The following is a 20620-nucleotide window of genomic DNA, read 5'->3' on the forward strand; positions in this document are numbered from 1 at the left end:
CAGCAAAACCACCCACGCCAGCCACAAGAGTTGCACTGGTGATCCGTGGGGCTCCTCCGCTGGGAATCTTCTGGTCCGTGAGCAACAAAAATTTGTCAAAGTGTGGCGTCCTCTCGTTCTCTGCGCTTTCACCAGGAGCTACAATCCCGAGCTGTTAGTGATCAGCCATCTTAGATCTCTCTCTGTTAATAACTAACAGAAGTTCTGAATAACTCCTTTCCATCTTGAGGTTGAGAGTCTACAGAGGAGGTTGGAGAGGGGAAGTATTTCTACTTTGGGTCAACAGTCTCATAGCACAAAGAATTTAATCAGCTATTCGCAGTTCTATATATATATATATATATATTTAATAGTTAGCTTACTGGCTGGAGACTATGCTTCCTTCTAACCTAAAAGATGATACATTCTCAGTATTCAATATATAACTGAAATATAAGATGTCAGATTTTCATTCTAAATAACTTTGAGCTTTCCAGCTGTGCTTCAAAGGGATAGGGATCTTGCCAAAATAATACTATCTAAAGAGATGGCAGGTACTTTGCAGCTGCCTTCAAAGGTTGATAAATGTATATCTAAAAACGTAACTATGATGGTAGAAAGTCCTAAGTTTTAGCAAAAGGTCATAATGAGGGTGATTTACTACCTCAGGGATTCTGCTTTTGGTCTATAATATTTCACACCAACACCCACTGAGCAAGTCCTATTTAGAACAGCCTTCATTTTTAGAGCAAAGTATATATTATGTAGAAAAGGAGGAAGAATTATAATACCCTTTAATATTTCAGGAATGGGCAAACAGTACCACTTTTTATTTCTAGTCAATTAATATCATAGATTTGTGAAGTTAAATAAGTCTTCTGCTTATTTTTAATAACTAACAGATGTTAAGACTAAAGTGAAAGTATTCTTTTTGGCTGTTCTTCTGAAAAAGAAATAGTTTAAAACTTATCACCTGAAATAATGATTTCAGTTTAAAAACGAGGTTAAATTAGCAGGAAAGTTGCATCCTTTCCATGGGCTAACATTTGGTGATGTTTTGTGGTGGTTAAAATGAAAAGATGCTTGTTAAAACAACTGAAAAGTAATATGCAGTCGTAAGTCCACACCAACAACTTTAACCTGCTATATGGGCAGTTATGTCTGTTCTTGGAGTTATCTGTTTGCGCTCAGGAGGTTATTAACTTAGGGTTGAAAGCTGAATGTATTGAATATAAAGTTTAGAGTTAACAACTTCAATCTGTGGAATTTACTGAGTTCTGCTTCTGAAGATCATTACTGTTTTACCATCAGCTCAGTCTGTTACTCTAGTAGTGTTTAGAGCAGTGATTAAGAAGTACAGTGTTTGGAGCCAGATGGTCTATAACTGATTCTTGCTTCGCCACACACTAGCCGTGTGACCTTGGCTTAATTGACTCAGCCTTTCTGTACTTCAGTTTCTTCATTTGTAAAATGCAAATCATGACTGTACCTACCACTTAAGGTAGTTGTGAGGATTAAATGAGTTAGCATATGTAAAGTGCCCAGTTGGACATACAGTAAGCAATATGTAATTATTTATCAAAATTATTATTTTTCACAGATCATAGAGTGGACAATTTAAATTCAAAGTTGTTCCTGCAATTCTATGATACATAAGACTCTATGCTTTCATATCTAGGTTATCTTTATAACCATTTGAATATGCCATATGAATGTGGTATTTTAGCTTAAGCTCAGTGATTTTCCCATGAAATGCTTTCCCCCATATTAATCCTCAATTAATACTCTTGAAAGCTGTTCACATTCTGTGGCTGTTGGCTGTTGGTGTATGACATGGTTAAGAAGGCAGATGCCAGTTCTGAACTCTTCTTAGAGATCCTCTATGGTTTAGTTGTTGGAGATATGGGGATGTGTTGAAAGGCTACCTGCCTAACAACCTGTTTGCCATCTTCTTCTACTCTTCCAGCGTATTGCAATCTGTAGATTTCTCTCTCACTCCTGGTTGTAAACATCACACCCAGTGAATCTGTCACTGAGCTTTCTGAATCCCATAATTCTGAATGTGCAAGGGAACAGGGAATTGGGTACAATATGTAGTAGTCATGATAAAAGATTACAGTTTAGAAAGGAGTAGTTTCTCAAATCTAACATTTCCAAAATGCAGTTTTTTTTTTCAGATGCCTTCATTTTCAGATTTGGAATATCTCACAGAACTATGTTGCTGGAATTAATTGGTTATATCAATTATTGAATTAATTTTACCTGCCAGAGAGGGTCTTTCTGATCAGGAAACAGCTCAAAATACTTGTGGGCCAGTTGTACTGGAGGCAGGGTCTGAAGTCGCAGGTTGGTCCAGCTCTTCACAAAATTGGCCAGATTAACAAACGTATATAATCCCAGTCGGTCATTCCCATAGTTAGACAAATGGGTCATGAAAATGCTGATCTGAAAAAAGCAAATGAACTTCAGTGTAAATACCGTTTACTTTGACACTAGAGGGCAGAATAATCACAGTGATGCAAGTTGTTGTTTTTCCTTAAGTAGTTTGCATAGGGTTTCAATTCAGGGTGTGTTTTTGGATTTGGGACATATCCTCCAAACCCTAATTATATTAACATATACTGGAGGATGTGTTATCAGCAGGACTTGAGGATTTTTTCCCTGAAATTTTCATATATTCCATAACAAAAAATACATTCAATATCAGTAGCTGCATATACCCATGTTGGTACAAGACCAATGCTGAATAAAATAACCTATATGTTTCTCATGCCACTTTTCATATTCTTTAGTTCCATTATTCCCAATATAAAACACCTCCTTTAAAAAAAATATTTAACGGTTGGCTAGATAAAGCTGATTCTTCCTATGGAAGCAGCTGACCTACATTGAATCCATGCATTAAAAAAAAAATCACAGCAAGTATGGGAAACTTTATAATAAAATAAATTTGAACTTTGTAGGTTAGATTGTGTTGGCCTGGGATGTAGATGTAGAATGGGCATTTTTAAAGCTACTGCTAAAGTGAATGCAAATAATTTTTGTTGGTTAGTGTCGACAAATGAATTCTTCTGTATGAGGTTTTTAATGACAAAACCATTGTGGCATTTATGCTGCTATAAAAAAGATCATAAAATAATTTATGTGATAATAGTGCTTTCCTAAAATATATAATGTCATGTGAAAGAAACAACTGTTTATTAAAATCATAATACTTAGTTTAATAGGTCATCCATTAAGAGACTGAAAGCAATATTCAAGAAAATTCACTGAGGTAATATGACAGAGATGAGAGAAAATGTTATATTAAGATTTAATACAATAAATAAAACTGTAATTAACAGCTATGAGTAAGTGGAGGCAGTAATATCTTATATCTTATGGAACAAATCCTGCAGGCTTTTACATAAAAACCTTCATGTGATGAAGAATATTTGCATTTCTGTTCACTCTGCCTGAATGCCTATTAGATCTTTAAACTCTTGCAAACAAAATAACTATCTGTACCAGCGGACCAATGTAGTCATAGAATTGGGAAGTAAGACTTTTACTGATTTGGGTCTTTCTAAAAAATGAGACCTTTAAAATTAAACCTTCTGGTTATTTTTTAATAGTAGCTTCAATTCTGTGACTTAAATTTCCTCTTTTCCTCCTGTAAAATTTATCAGAACATTAGGTAATTGGGAAACTTATGAAAGTCATTCTTAAATTTGGAAGTTTTTTCTAACATTTGTTGGAGGTAGTCTTTACTAATTTGTTTTACATGGCACATTTTTCAATGTAGCTCAGTAAGGTAGCAAAATAATACTTCTGGTCAGCTTTCTCCTAATTAAAAAAAAAGCAATTAAAAAGCGTGTGTTTTTAACCTGGTTAGTAAGTTCAAATTTCTTGCTTTATTTTTATGAAAGATTTGTCAGTAAGTCTATATGTGTTATATTTCACTTGAATAATATATGCATGGAACAGAAAATGGGAAACAGAGATGCTATATGACCCTGTGATACTAATACCTTTGAAATCCCTCTGAATTCTCTATATTTTATTTTTATTATTTATTTATTGTTTTAGAGACTGGGTTTCTCCATGTTGGTCAGGACTCCTGACCTCAGGTAATCTGCCTGCCTCAGCCTCCCAAAGTTTTGGGATTACAGGCCTGAGCCACCGTCCCTGGCCTGAATTCACTTTTTAACCTAAGAAAACATTTTATTCTGACTATTAAAGCAGAGAGCCACTCTCTACCTCCATGACTATAGAAAGTAAAAAAAAAGTGCTACTCTTTCTGATAAAGACAGACACAACCCAAAATGGGTTATGAGCTTGTTAGGGACATTGCTTTTCATCAAACTGAACCTGATTTGCAAGAATTAAGGTGATACTTATAAGGTGTTGAACTTAGTCCTATAAAAGAAGACCTATGGGCCGGGTGCGGTGGCTCAAGCCTGTAGTCCCAGCACTTTGGGAGGCCGAGGCGGGTGGATCACGAGGTCGGCAGATCGAGACCATCCTGGTCAACATGGTGAAACCCCGTCTCTACTAAAAACTACAAAAAATTAGCTGGGCACGGTGGCGTGTGCCTGTAGTCCCAGCTACTCAGGAGGCTGAGGCAGGAGAATTGCCTGAACCCAGGAGGCGGAGGTTGGTGAGCCGAGATCGCGCCATTGCACTCCAGCCTGGGTAACAACAGCGAAACTCCGTCTCAAAAAAAAAAAAGAAGACCTATGTAGCCTCCAAGCACGGAACTTTTCCCAGATGTTCAAGTCTGTTTTTATATTCCCACTTTAATATAATGCGAGGTGCACCATAAGCTAAAAGGATGGTTCAAAGTAATGTCTTTGTAAGGCATGTTGCCTTATGACCCTCTTAGACTCTGGACTCACACCTAAGATTTGTTTTATACTCCTCAAGAAATACAAGGCTTTAAGGGAGTATAGTTTGTCAGGATGTAATACATTTCAATTTCTTTTTGAACTTTTTTTCATGAATCACAGTATTTTTTCTAGACAAGGAATATTGCATCTCTTTTGCTGAACATGTAACCTCTCAAGTTTTCTTTGTTATTTTTTAATTAGGAAGGTATACACATTAAGCAACAGAATTGGCAAAAACAGATATATAACAGGAATGTTTTGGTCAAAAAGTTAGCTTGCTTTCCAGACAGCAGTTCTTCCTTACCTATGTACTGACCTGTGACATTTATAATGTCATTTCACTTCTTGGCAGTTCCTCACCTGACAACAATTTCTGTACAGCATAGAAAGAAATAAAGAAAAGGCTGCTAGTTCAGGAGAAGTAGATATTATTCTTTTCCTAAGGATGATACTTCTACAATTTTAAGAGTACTTAAGGACTGAGGTTTATTTTTTGTTTGTTTTTTTAAAAAAGATGAAATGGGTCAAAATAAATTATTTTTATTGTACTTGTAGATTCCAATGAGAAGGAAAGTGTCAATAGAAGTGACAATTGCATCTATAAAACTATTTTTGCTATAAACACACTATAATTAGTTGTCATCAAAAAGTCTAATTAGCTGCTTAAAACTCAAATCATTGGAAACTCTGCTGAAGGCATAATGTTTATTTGATTAACAACTGATAAAACTCTTTCTAGTCTGCAAGATATAGATGTGTATAGCAAGATGGTTATCTGTGAATTTTTTTCTGTAAAAGGGAAAAGGTAAATGTCAAATACCACACACATTATGAGAAAGGAAACAGATACCGTTTTTCAAACTGTAACTAAGAGAAAAATGTGGGAAGTTTAACCCATACTTTCTAGCATCAGTCCTGTGACTTTATTAAGCCCAGGTGTGAGAGAATGCATGGATCACTACCAAGAACAAAAAGCAAAATGTAGGTCCTAGTGCAAACACTGTTGAAAATACAGTAAGTATTCTTTCTTTAGAGAAGGCTGGAAGAGAAGAGAAAATATGGATGTAAAGAAAGTATGTTATTTATTATAAGCTATGCCTTTCATGACCATGAAGTTTAAATCTACAAATATTTTTCTGATTATTCTGCTATTTGCTAGATGCTTTGCTTCATTCTGAGGGTGCAAATATAAATATGCTACTCATTCTTTTAAGTTTTGTTCATGAAAAGAGTAAGAATTCAGAAGGTAGAAGAGAGATTACAGCAAACTTTTTCCCTCAGCCAACAAGTTTTGTTTTGCTTCAGTATCCTTCTGGGTGACCAAAGATTCAAAAGGTTTAGGATACAAACAAATCAACTGAGAAGTTTTAAAACATTCTGATTACCAGTCTTTATACTCAGAGGTTCTGATTTTCTAGGTTTGATGGAGGCCCTGGTACCTGCATTTTAATCATCCCTAATGGTCTCGATGCATGTGTGAATTGGAAAGCAGTTTGAGAAAACCTGGCTAGACCCAGTCCTCCCAGAGAAACTTTTATTTTCCATTGAAATGTATATTTTATTCCCATAGAAAGGATTCAGATCATCAAACCCATTGGCTGCTTTGTAGTAGTCCTTTCTGAATACATTTTAAAAACAAGCGTGTCTTATTAAGTTTATACATATGTGTCAATGTCCTAGACTTAGAGTTGTCCATAGTATAAAAAACAACTTGGTAAGTGCCCTTGGCCATGCCTTTTGAGGGTTTTTGTACCGCTGACAGATGTCTGGTGATGTTCAGAAGATTGCTAAAAAGAGAAAGGGTTTATACAGACATGTTTATTTGGCTCCCGATTCCTTTCAATCCTATATATTTCATTTTTTAAAATTTTAAGTTCTGGGATATAAGTCCAGAATGTACAGATTTGTTATCTAGGTATACATGTGCCATGGTGGTTTGCTGCACTATCAACCTGTCCTCTAAGTTTTAAGCCCCATATGCATTAGCTATTTGTCCTAATGTACTCCTTCCCCTAACCCCCCATCCCCCAACTGGCCTCTGTGTGTTGTTCCCCTCCCTATATCCATGTGTTCTCACTGTTCAACTCCCTTACATGAGTGAGAACATGCGGTGTTTGGTTTTCTGTTCCTGTATTAGTTTGCTGAAGATGATGGCTTCCAGCTTCATCGATGTCCTTGCAAAGTACATGATCTAATTCCTTTTTATGGCTGTATAGTGTTCCATGGTGTATATGTACCACATTTTCTTTATCCAGCATATCACTGATGGGCATTTGAGTTGATTCCATGTCTTTGTTATTGTAAATAGTGCTGCTGCAATATACGTACGTGTGCATTTGTCTTTGTAGTAGAATGATTTATATTCCTTTGGGACATACCCAGTAATGGGATTGCTGGGTCAAATGGTATTTCTAGTTCTAGATCCTTGAGGAATTGCCACACTGTCTTCCACAATGGTTGAACTAATTTACATTCCTACCAACAGTGTGTAGAGTTCCTGTATTTCCACAGCCTCACTAGTGTGAGATGGTATCTCAATGTGGTTTTGATTTGCATTTCTCTAATGATCAGTGATGCTGAGCTTTTTTTCATATATTTGTTGGCTGCATAAAAGTCTTCTTTTGAGAAGTGTCTGTTCATATCCTTTGCCCATTTTTTTGATGAAGTTGTTTGTTTTTTTCTTTTAAATTTAAGTTCCTTGAAGGATATTAGACCTTTGTCAGATGGGTAGACTGCAAAAATTTTCTCCCATTCTGTAGGTTGCCTGTTCACTCTGATGATAGTTTCTTTTCATGCACAGAAGCTCTTTAGCTTAATTATAATTACATTTGTCAATTTTGGCTTTTGGTGCAATTGCCTTTGGTGTTTTAGTCATGAAGTGTTTGCCCATGCCTGTATCCTGAATGATATTGCCCAGGTTTTCTTCTGGAGTTTTCATGGTTTTGGATTTTACACTTAAGTCTTTAATTCTTCTTGAGTCATGTATAAGGAATAAGGAAGGGGTCCTATTTTTGTTTTCTGCATATGGCTAGCCAGTTTTCCCAGCACCATTTATTAAATAGAGAATCCTTTTCCCTATTGCTTATTTTTGTCAGGTATGTTGGCGATCAGATGGTTGTAGATGTGTGCTGTTATTTCTGAGATCTCTGTTCTGTTCCATTGGTCTATATGTCTGTTTTGGTACTAGTATCATGCTGTTTTGTTACTATAGCCTCGTAGTATAGTTTGAAGTCGGGAAGCGTGATACCGCCTGCATTGTTCTTTTTGGTTAGGATTGTCTTGGCTATCTGAGGTCTTTTTTTGGTTCCATATGAAATTTTAATAGTTTTTTTTTCTAATTCTGCAAAGCATGTCAACAGTAGGTGTGAAGGGAATGACATTGAATCTATAAATTACTTTGGGGAGTATGGCCATTTTCATGATATTGATTCTTCCGATCCATGAACATGGAATGTTTTTCCATTTGTTTGTGTCCTCTCTTATTTCTTTGAGCAGTGGTTTGTAGCTCTCCTTGAAAAAGTCTTTTCACATCCCTTGTAATTTGTATTCCTAGGTATTTTATTCTCTTTGTAGCAATTGTGAATGGGAGTTCATTCATGATTTGGCTCTCTGCTTGTCTATTTTTGGTGTATAGGAATGTTTGTGATATTTTGCACATTGATTTTATATCCTGAGACGTTGCTGAAGTTGCTTATCAGCTTAAGGAGTTTTGGGCTGAGATGATGGGGGTTTTCTAAATATGGAATAATGTTGTTTGCATACAGAGACAATTTGACTTCCTCTCTTCTTATTTGACTGCTCATTTTCTTTCTCTTCCTTGAATGCTCGGCCAGAACTTCCAATAATATGTTGAATAGCCATGGTGAGAGAAGGCATCCTTGTCTTGGGTCAGTTTTCAAAGGCAATGCTTCCAACTTTTGTACATTCAGTATGATATTGGCTGTGGGTTTGTCATAAATAGCTCTCATTATTTTGATATATTTTCCATCATTATCAGTTTATTAAAAGTTTTTAACATGAAGGGATGTTGAATTTTATCAAAGGCCTTTTCTGCATCTTTTGAGATAATCGTGGTTTTTGTTATTTGTTCTGTTTATGTGATGGATTACATTTATTGATTTGCATATGTTGAACCAGCCTTGCATCCCAGGGATGAAGCTGACTGGATTGTGACGGATAAGCTTCTTGATATGTGGATGGATTCAGTTTGCCAGTATTTTATGGAAGATTTTCACATTGATGTTCATCAGGGATATTGGCCTGAAGCTTTCTTTTTTTGTTGTGTCTCTGCCAGGTTTTGGTATCAGGATGATGCTGGCTTCTTAAGATGAGTTAGGGAGGAGTCACTCCTTTTCAATTCTTGAGAATAGTTTCAGAAGGAATGATACCAGCTCCTCTTTTTACTTCTGGTAGAATTCAGCTGTGAATTAGTCTGGTCTTGGGCTTCTTTTGCCTCAGTTTCAGAACTTGTTATTGGTCTATTCTGAGATTCGACCTCTTCCAGGTTTAGTCTTAGGAGGGTGTATGTGTTCAGGAATTTATCCACTTCTTCCAGATTTTCTAGTTTATTTGTGGAGAGGTATTTAAAGTAGTCTCCGATGATAGTTTGTATTTCTGTGGGGTCAGTGATAATGTCCTTTTTATCATTTTTATTGTGTCTTTGTGTCAATCCTGTTTTTTAACCAAACAAAATTCCCCATTTCTGCATGTACCTCTCAGGTGCATGGGTTATTTATGATTTATTTAAAAATGCTGCCTTTCACATTCACTATTGCTTTATTTCAAGGCATTTTAAGGGCAATATGGCAAAGAGTATATTAGAATTTACTTCCTGTTCTTCTTCCTCCTTGACTTAGATCCCCAGACCGGAAATACTCTTAACAGAAAAAGTAAGGAAACCAGCTGATTTTTATATAGGGCAATGAACAAACTCCGGAAGCTTCATTTTTATCATCGTGGAAAATATATGAGTTCCATCACTGTCAAGATTGTACTCCGTCACATGAGCACGTCTCATTCTGAAAAATAACTACAAAATTCTGAGCAGAAAGGATATTCTAATGATGCTCTGGACCTGAATTTCCTATTCTGTAATTCCCTAGGGTCTCATGAGCTTTTGAATTGAATGAAGTTCAGTGTGTCAGCCTGACGCACGATGTGGTCCCAGTTTAGTTTTACAGACTTCCCTTCTGTACCCCTTCTGTGTGCAGGGTCAACCAGCCAACTTGCCTTGCTTGCTGCTTTACAATATTTCTTGCACTTGCCTCTCCATGGCTTTGTTTATACAGTTTCTTCTCTTTGTAAATACACTGCCTCACTTTGCTACTTAGCTCAGTTTTATGTATTCAAGAGTGTCATGTCCACTATTTCATATCTCTCTAGGCAAAGACCTTGTTTTTAAAAATGTGAGCCCTAGAGGCCCTAGTTTTATATTTGTGACATTTTCTTACCCTGGCTTATCTTGCGCTTCTTAAACATACTTGTTCTATTCATCTCTAGATTCAAAGTTCCTTGGAGGATGGGAAGGACTTTTCAACTTTATTCTCTGAACTGTCTGTAATATATTGTATGTGCCTTGAACTGGCTCCAATAATCTTATTTGTAAAGTTGAAATAATCTAGGCTCAGTTATTTTTTCAGTGCCACTCATTCTGGTAATCTTTTAGCACCATTAAAATTGTTGGCCTCCTCAAAGTTGTCTCCTCTAACTTTCTCCCCATTCGCTGTGTATTCTTTTTTCTGAACTCTGCCTCCTTTGTCTCTACTTATTTTCTTACTGTCCATTTCCCTTTGTTTCTGTGAAACCCCACTCCTTTGTAAATAAACTGTTTATGTCTTTGACTCTGGCCTGTACAGTGATGAAGAAAGAGAGCTCAGCCACCTACTGGCTCCACGGTCTTAGCAAGTTATAACTCTCAGTACTTTACTTGTTTAAACGAAAACAAAAAAGATATAATAATAGTAATTACCTCACAGGGTTGTCATTACAATAAAATGTAAAGCTAAAAATTTTTTTTAAAACACTGCGTGTTACATAGTAATTGGTTAATAAATAAGAGTTATTTATTAATTGTTATTATTTTTGAGACGGAGTCTTGCTGTATCACCAGGCTGGAGTACAGTGTCCTGATTTCAGCTTACTGCAACCTCTGCCTCCTGGGTTCAAGCAATTCTCCCTCCTCAGCCTCCTGAGTAGCTGGCACTACAGGCATGTGCCACTATGCCCAGCTAATTTTTGTTTTTTTTTTTTTTTGAGACGGAGTTTCGCTCTTGTTACCCAGGCTGTATTGCAATGGCGTGATCTCAGCTCACCGCAACCTCCGCCTCCTGGGTTCAGGCAATTCTCCTGCCTCAGCCTCCTGAGTAGCTGGGATTTACAGGCACATGCCACAGTGCCCAGCTAATTTTTTGTATTTTTAGTAGAGACGGGGTTTCACCATGTTGACCGGGATGGTCTCGATCTGCCGACCTCGTGATCCACCCGCCTCGGCCTCCCAAAGTGCTGGGATTACAGGCGTAAGCCACCGCACCCGGCCAATTTTTATGTTTTTAGTAGAGACAGGGTTTCACCATGTTGGGCAGGATGGTCTCCATTTCTTGACCTTGTGATCCATCACTTGGCCTCCCAAAGGGCTGGGATTATAGGCGTGAGCCACTGCACCTGGTCAGTAATAGTTATTTATTTTTGTTGATGTATTACTGTTATTTTGGAGAAACATTATTTCTTATTTACAGTTTCTTTCTAGCAGCTCGTTGGCCTTATCAGGATAGCCTTGCAATCTCTTAACCCTCTTATTTTTTTCTGCATCAATCAATGTGCTTCTGATCACTTCTTCTATCAGGCAATATTCTATCTGCAATGATTTGAATTTCTCTGCTACCATTACCCTTGGATTCCCAGATCATCTTTCTGCTTTCAATGCTCTGCAAATATGAGACGTTGGGCCAGTTTTCCATTTAATTAGTTCACTTCTGCATATGGACTGTTCAGCACAGTTAGAGAAAAAACACACAATGGGAGCTATTCATAGCACATAAGCATATAGTCCCCAATCTTAATGGAATCCTTAGTACCACTGGATATTCTTCTTCTTTATTCATTGTCACCTTGCTCTTCTGTTCCCTTCAGCAGCTATTTCAAACTTTCATCCCTCTCTGGAGGCTTCTGCTCAGTTTTCACTTTCCTTACTTTCCCTAGCTAATCATCCCCTAATTAACAGGGAGTGCTGGTCATCAGGCAGGAACTCTTTCAAGTCCTTCTTCACACACACTTGTCTTTTAAAAATTCCTCCTGCACCTGGAATGTCAAGCAAAGGTGTTCCATTTTGTATTCAAGACTAACACATCCCCCAGTGCTTTTCATCCCATCTTCTTTCAACTCCCATGAGATCTTATTCTATCACATATTCCTGTTCATCTATTTTCAGTCCTCTCCACTGGTCCTTCCCTCATACCTGAAAACATATTTGAATCTGTCTCAGACTCTCTTGAGATTTTATCTTTCTAGCCACTGTCCTACCCAGTCAAGTTCTGCAAAGGAACAGTACTTAGCTCGATCTGTTAAATAGTTAAATTAATTTAACTCAATGTATACAAAGTCAGGTGCTGACTTTACTCCTCACCTCCATTCACGTTTCAGTACTTTGTGACTTGGGTTTTGTCCCCACCATCCCATGGAAAATGCCTTATCAAAGGTAAGCTATAGCCTCTTAACTAAATGTGGATACTTGGTTGTCATTGCATTAACCAATCTCCTCCATTAGACACTGTTGACCACACTTAAAATCATCTTCTTCCTTGGCTTTTTTTGACACAGTTTTCTCCCAGTTCTCCTTCATCTATATCTTTCAAAATTCTTCCTTCTCCACATGACCTTTAGATAGCTGGTGTTTTTCAGGGTTTTGTTCTTTACATGGTGTCTGTAGGTGGAATCACCACTATGATTCCCAAATCTCAAACTACCATTCCTCTCTTTCTCCTAAATTTTATATGTGTCTAGTTGACATTTTTAATTGAATGTACCATAGCCATCTCAGTTTAAACATGGATAAATTGAGCTCATTATGTGTTCACAATAGAGTGTAAGTAAGCTCCAGGAGAGCAGGGACCTTATCGGTTTCATTATTGCTAGTTTCCTAGCACCTAACAAGCTAAATAATAACTGGCACATAGTAGATGCTCAATAAATAATATTTGACTGAATGAATCTTTACAGCTACATCTGGTCTTTCTTTTATATTCTTTATTTTGCCTAAGATTACTAATGTTCATATGGTTATCAAGCCAAACAACTGAGTGCATTCCAGACTTACCAGCTCCTCATTTCTTATTGAACTGATCTTGTTTTGTCAATAGTCTCCTTTATAACTCCATCGGATCCTCTCTCTCCCTATTTGCACTTGTCTGGTTTAATCTCTCACTGAATCTTACCTGGATTCTTTAAAAACTTTCTAACCAGTCTTCCTCCTTCTAGGACTGTGCTCCTGTAATCTATCCTCTAGAACAATGCTTTCCAATAGATATGTATGGTGAGTCATGTGTAATTTAAAATATACATTTAGTAGCCACATTATGAAAAATAAAAAGAATTGAATAACATTAATTTAAATCATATACTTAATTTAACCAATTTAACCCAATGTATACAAAATGTCATTTCAGCATGTAATCAACATAAGAATTATTAATGAGGTATTTCTCATTTTTTACCAGCTGTGGCTGGTGCAGCTGTAGAGTTTGTGCCTTTGATGCTTCAAGAGTCCATCATGATAATGCCCCTACCTTCTTCTTCATCTTCATATGTTCCCACTTGCTCTTGCTTTTATTTTCCCTCCAAGTGCAAATGACTCCATGCATTGGTAGATGTTTTTTATTCTACCTGGAATACCTTCCTGTCTCTTGACCTACGATGGCTTTTCCAGTTTGAGGTCACTACTTCCTCTTTGTATCTCCACCTATGCTCTCTTATAACAATCATTAGAATTAGTTGTCTTGACTTGTTATGCATTCCTCTTGCTAAACTGCAAGCTTATCAAGAGCAGGGACCAGGAATCTTGCCTGGTAGAAGAAGTGATCAGATGCACATTGATGGATGCAGATAAGAGGGTTAAGAAAGTGGGAGGCTATTCTAATGAGGCTGGTGAGCTGCTAGAAAGAAACTGTACATAATAAATAATGTTTCTCCAAAATAGTAATGTATCAACAATAATAAATCTACAGTTGTGTATGATTCATTACAGAAATGTTTGTTAAACTTAATTTAATTGTATAATAGGCTACTGAAAAGTATTTGTTGAAGTCTATATCTTAAGTGGGCTTTCTGCTTTTAAAAATTATACAGTCAAGATAAAAACCAGAAAATGTAAAAAAGTGAAATTGCTGAATTATTTTCATATATACAATCTTATATATATAATTTATATATAAAATATGGATAACAAATTATGTATAAATTTTTATATAAAATGTGCATGTTAAAGTATGGTATAACTTGATACACAGTGTTTGTTGCTTAGCAATATGTCTTTAGCATTTTAATACATTGTTTAAAATGCTTTAAAATGTATGTGAAAAAATATATATATTTTTAATGGCTAAATAGAAATTTATCTTATAAATAATCACAATTTCCTTAGTCACCTTTTTATTTTTGGTCCTTTAGTTTGCTTATAATTTTTATTATTTTAAACAACAAAGGATTGGTCATCATCATTGATACATCTTAGTTTGTATCTGACTATATTCCTAGAAAAAATTTTTAGAAGTGGATGAAATTGAAGGTTCAAACAGAATGCATATTTTAAAGGCTACTATCTTATATACCACCTGTCTTGGGTTCAGCACACTGGACCTGTGCCCTGGGCTTCATTCCTATTCAGCTGAGGCATGAATAAGAACAAATCATAAAGAAGCAGTCTACTGGAATTCATGAATGGTGACAATTTATGTTCGAGCTGTGAGGAAAATTGTTCTTTTCATGTCAAATCACTGCTTTTTGTCTTGCATGATTCTTGCTGGCTGGGAAGCATTATTTGGAAATTGTGTTAGCTTTGACTACTTAGCTTTCAATTGATAAAGAGCTGCAGATGAAAAAGAAACCAAATGTGAATGAGACTAATGAGAAAGGCAGAAAAATAGTCTTTCATCAGACTATAGGGGAGCAAATGTTAGCTTTAACAGCTTCAGATGAATTACATGTGAGGATTCAATAAGATAATACATATTAAAAGTTCAATATAGTGTCTGACAGCATAGTAAGTATCCAAGAAATCCATGTTACCTGAGATTGGGTAAAATATGACATTTTGACTTGTCTCAAAATTCTTGCATGCAAGGCTAACCTGTCATAATTATTTGATCTATTCGGAGGAAAGCTTGTGAGTATACTTCTACTTTGGAGCTCATTTGGTCCTTTCCTCATGTATAGAAAAAAAATAAGTCAGCCATCCAAAGAACCCTTCATCCATTTAAAAATAATGTCCAAATCACGTAGACTTTAAGGGTGTAGGAGGAGTGGCTGGCAAGATGGCCAAATAGGAACAGCTCCAGTCTGCAGCTCCCAGCAAGATCAACACAGAAGGTGGGTGATTTCTGCATTTCCAACTGAGGTACCTGGCTCATCTCATTGGGACTGGTTAGACAGTGGGTGCAGCCCACAGAGGGTGAGCCAAAGCAGAGTGGGGCATCTTCTACCTGGGAAGCACAAGGAGTCGGAGAACTCTCTCCTCCAACCAAAGGATGCCAGGAGAAACAGTGTACTTTGACCCTGATACTATGCTTTTTCCATGGTCTTTGCAACCCACAGACCAAGAGATTTTCTTGGGTGCTTATGCCACCAGGGCCCTGGGTTTCAAGCACAAAACCGGGCTGCCATTGGGCAGATGCCGAGCTAGCTGCAAGAGTTTTTTTTCTCTCTCTTTCCTATTCGAGGGGTGCCTGGAATGCTAGTAAGATAGAACTGTTCACTCCCCTGGAAAGGGGGCTGAAGCCAGGGAGTCGAGTGGTCTTGCTCTTGACAGACCCCAACAAGCTAAGATCCACTGGCTTGAAATTCTTGCTGTCAGCACAGCAGTCTGAAGTCAATCTGGGATACCCGAACTTGGTAGAGGAAGGGGCATCTGCCATTACCGAGGCTTGAATAGGCGGTTTTCCCCTTACAGTGTAAGCAAAGCCACCAGGAAGTTAGAACTGGGCAGATCCCACTGCAGCTCAGCAAAGCCGTTGTAGCCAGACTGCCTCTCTAGATTCCTTCTCTCTGGGAAAGGCATCTCTGAAAGAAAGGCAACAGCCCCAGTTAGGGACTTATAGATAAAACTCCCATCTCCCTGGAACAGAGCACCTGGAGGAAAAGGCGGCTGTGGGTGCAGCTTCAGCAGATTGAACATTTCTGTTAGCCAGCTCTGAAGAGAGCAGCAGATTGAGCTCTGCTAAGGGACAGACTGCCTCCTCAAGTGGGTTCCTCACCCCCATGCCTCCTGATGAGGAGACATCTCCCATGAGGGGTCAACAGACACCTCATACAGGAGAGCTCCAGCTGGCATTTTGTGGGTGCTCCTCTGGGATGAAGCTTCCAAGGGGAAGGAACAGGCAGCAATCTTTGCTGTTCTGCAGCCTCTGCTGGCAATACCCAGGCAACCAAGCTATGCAAACTCCAGCAGACCTGCAGCAGAGGGGCCTGTTAGAAGGAAAACTAGCAAACAGAAAGGAATAGCATCAACATCAACAAAAAGGGCATCCACACAGAAACCCTATCCGAAGTTCACCAACATCAAAGATCAAAGGTAGGAAAATCTGTGAAGATAAGTTCCAAAAATCAGAATGCCTCTTCTCCTCCAAGGGATCACAACTCCTCGCCAGCAAGGGAACACAACTGGATGGAGGATAAGTTTGTTGAATTGACAGAAGCAGACTTCAGAAGGTGGGTAATAACAAATTCCTCTGAGCTAAAGGAGCATGTTCTGACCCAATGCAAGGAAGCTAAGAACCTTGAAAAAAGGTTAGAGGAATTGCTAACTAGAATAACCAATTTAGAGAAGAATATAAATAACCTCATGGAGCTAAGAAACACAGCATGAAAACTTTGTGAAGCATACACAAATATCCATAGCCAAATCGATCAAGCAGAAGATAGAATATGAGATAGAAGATCAACTTAATGAAACAAAGCATGAAGACCAGATTAGAGAAAAAAGAATGGAAAGGAACAAACAAAGCCTCTGAGAAATAAGAGACTATGTGAAAAGACCAAACCTACATTTGATTAGTGTACCTGAAAGTGACAAGGAGAATGGAACCAAGTTGGAAAATACTCTTCAGATATTATCCAGGAGAATTTTCTTAACCTAGCAAGACAGGCCAACATTCAAATTCAGGAAATACAGAGAACACCACAAAGATACTCCTTGGGAAGAGCAACCCCAAGACACACAATCACCAGACTCCCCAGGGTTGAAATGAAGGAAAAAATGTTAAGGGCAGCCAGAGAGAAAGGTCAGGTTACCCACAAAGGAAAGCCCATCAGACTAACAGAGGATCTCTCAGCAGAAACCCTACAAGCCAGAAGAGAGTGGGGGGCCAATATTCAACATCCTTAAGGAAAATATTTTTCAAACCAGAATTTAATATCTAGCCAAACTAAGCTTCATAAGCAATGGAGAAATAAAATATTTTACAGACAAGAAAATGCTGAGAGACTTTGTCACCACCAGGCCTACCTTACAAGAGCTCCTGAAGGAAGCACTAAAGATGGAAAGGAAAAACCAGTACCAGCCACTGCAAAAACACAGAAAAATGTAAAGACCATGGACACTATGAAGAAACTGCATCAACTAACAGGCAAACTAAATAGAAAACCCAGAAGAAATTGGTAGATTCCTGGACACATACACCCTCCCAAGACTAAACCAGGAAGAAGAAGTGGAATCGCTGAATAGACCAATAACAAGTTCTGAAGTTGAGGCAGTAATTAATATCCTACCAACCAAAAAGAGGCCAGGACCAAATGGATTCAAGGCTGAATTCTACCAGAGGTACAGAAAGGAGCTGGTACCATTCCTTCTGCAACTATTCCAGACAACAGAAAAAGAGGGAATCCTCCCTAACTCATTTTAGGAGGCCAGCATTATCCTGATACCAAAACCTGGCAAAGACACACACACAAAAAGACAGTATCCCTGATGAACACTGATGTGAAAATCCTCAATAAAATACTGGCAAACCAAATCCAGCAGCATATCAAAAAGCTTATCTACCAATATTAAGTCAGCCTCATCCCTGGGATGCAAGGCTGGTTCAACATATGCAAATCAAGAAACATAATCCATCACATAAAACGAAGCAACCACCAAAACCACATGATTATTTCAATAGGTGCAGAAAAGGCCTTCAATAAAATTCAACACCCCTTAATGCTAAAAACTCTCAATAAACTAGGTATTGATGGAATGTATTTCAAAATATTAAGAGCTATTTATGGCAAACCCACAGCCAATATCATACTGAATGGGCAAAATCTGGAAGCATTTCCTTTGAAAACCAGCACGAGACAAGGATGCCTTCTCTCACCACTCCTATTCAGCATATTATTGGAAGTTCTGTCCAGGGCATTCAAGCAAGAAAAAGAAATAAAGCGTACTCAAATAGGAAGAGAAGAAGTCAAATTGTCTCTGATTGCAGATGACATGATTGTATAATTAGGAAACACCAACATCTCAGCCCAAAATTTCCTTAAGCTGATAAGCAACTTCAGCAAAGTCTCAGGATAGAAAATCAACGTGCAAAAAAATCACAAGCATTCCTATACATCAACAATAGACAGTCAAATCATGAGTGAACTCCCATTCACAATTGCTACAAAGATAATAAAATACCTAAGCATACAACTTACAAGGGATGTACAGGACCTCTTCCAGAAGAACTTCAAACCACTGCTCAAGGAAATAAGAGAGGACACAAATGAATGGAAAAACATTCCATGTTTGTGGATAAAAAGAATCAATATCATGAAAATGGCTATGCTGCCCATAGTGATATATAATTCAATGCTATCCCCATCAAGCTACCATTGAGTTTCTTCACAGAATTAGAATAAATAAAAACCCTTTAAACAAACAAAAAATGGTGTAGGATTGTCCTGCTGTAAATTTGTGTCCTCTCTTACTTCCTTGAGCAGTGGTCTGTAGTTCTCCTTGAAGAGATCCTTCATATCCCTTGTAAGTTGTATTCCTAGGTATTTTATTCTCTCTGTAGCAATTGTGAATGGGAGTTCACTCATGATTTGACTCTCTGCCTGTCTGTCATTGATGTAACGGTGCCGGATTGTTCTGCTGTAAATGGTTATGGCATATTCTTGATGCTGTGTTTATGATATCAAATATTATATTAGGTGTAATAATTTCTTATTTCTAAAAGAATGAATGAATAACAATGTCTTGCTCTGTCCCCCAGGCTGGAGTGTAGGGGCTCCATCACAGCTCACTGCAGTCTCGACCTCCTGGGCTCAATCTACCTCACCAGTGGCTGGGACCACAGTTGCATACCACCCTGCCTGGCTAATTTTTGTATTTTTTGTAGTAATTGGGTTTTGCCATGTTGCTCAGACTGCTCTCGAACTTCTGGGCTGCTCAAGTGATCTGCCCGCCTTGGCCCCCCAAAGTGATGAAATCACAAGCATGAGCCACCAGGCCTGTCCTTTCTCTACTTTTAATCACAGACTGTAGCTGCCTCTATCTGCTGTATTTATAAAAAACAATTAATAAAATTCACTTTCTGGCATGCTTTTTCATCAGATCATCATACAAATTCCAAATGCTGTATTTGCACTGTGAATCCAAACTAACTATATCCCTCAATCAGCTTCTAATTAGATCCAAAAAGATGCCCCCTGCCATTCCAACCCTACCTGTCCTGAGGTAGCAACTTGTTTGCTGCAAGGGAAAGTGGAGTGGGAAGAAACAGTGGTCTCAAACAAGCTGTTGAAGAGGGTCTATGAAAGTGAGGGGCTTTGAGTCATTGCCTTCTTAAGTTTCTCCCTAAGCCCTCTCCTGGAATGTGGGCAAGCCTGAGGGAAGAGGAGGGTTCCTGAAGAGGACTTCTTGACACAGACACATAGTACACTTTCCTTGCAGTGTATTATTGTACATGGCAGTTTATGAGAGCCTAGTCACATAGATTTATGGATTGTATTTTCTAGCTTTAATTAAGCTAACCATCACAAAATGTCCCAGTGTCTTAAATAGATTGCTAGGAAACCATGGTTCATAGTGAATGCTATTAATGCTATTAATAATAATGAAAGCACAAGTGAAGGATAGGAAAGTGGCAGAGCCAACCCCTGTGCTCCTTCTAGTCTGAACCCTTGTCAACCCCTAATGTGATGAAAACAATGATGACATAATCACATTTAACAACAGTAGGCTTCCAAATTTCAAAAGTTTCAAGATTATTTGAAATATGGATTTATATCATTAATCATAATATAAGGCCATTGTGATTAGCAAGACATTTAAAAATCTTTTTCTTAGAAATTTTATATTTCTATGCATATTCATGATGTAAAAATCTGAATATAAAATCTTAAAAATAATTATGTAGATCACATGTTAAACAATTAGGATTCATGGGATATAATTATTAAAGCGATCTTTTTCCCACTGTCCCTTTAAAATTTGTTCAGTATGAGTTTTACCTTGCAGAATGGCCTCCCTAATCTCTTAGGTGACAGAAGTTGTCCTGTAGCTTTAAGTCTTGATGTAGAAGTTTAAACCTTTTGGTTCA

General features: G+C 37.7%; 1 protein-coding gene across 5 annotated transcripts in view; it reads right to left on the reverse strand.

Moving 5' to 3' along the window:
- The window catches only part of LOC100394816 (N-deacetylase and N-sulfotransferase 3), a 183433-nt gene that overhangs the window by 35549 nt on the left and 127264 nt on the right, over positions 1-20620 (reverse strand). For all 5 annotated transcript variants that reach the window (XM_078366578.1, XM_078366579.1, XM_008992776.5 and 2 more), the window contains one exon: positions 2242-2424. In XM_078366578.1, coding sequence (XP_078222704.1) covers positions 2242-2424 — 183 coding nt within the window. The remainder of the gene's footprint in view (positions 1-2241; positions 2425-20620) is intronic.

The sequence above is a fragment of the Callithrix jacchus genome, chromosome 3, assembly GCF_049354715.1.
Source record: "Callithrix jacchus isolate 240 chromosome 3, calJac240_pri, whole genome shotgun sequence".
NCBI lineage: Eukaryota > Metazoa > Chordata > Mammalia > Primates > Cebidae > Callithrix > Callithrix jacchus.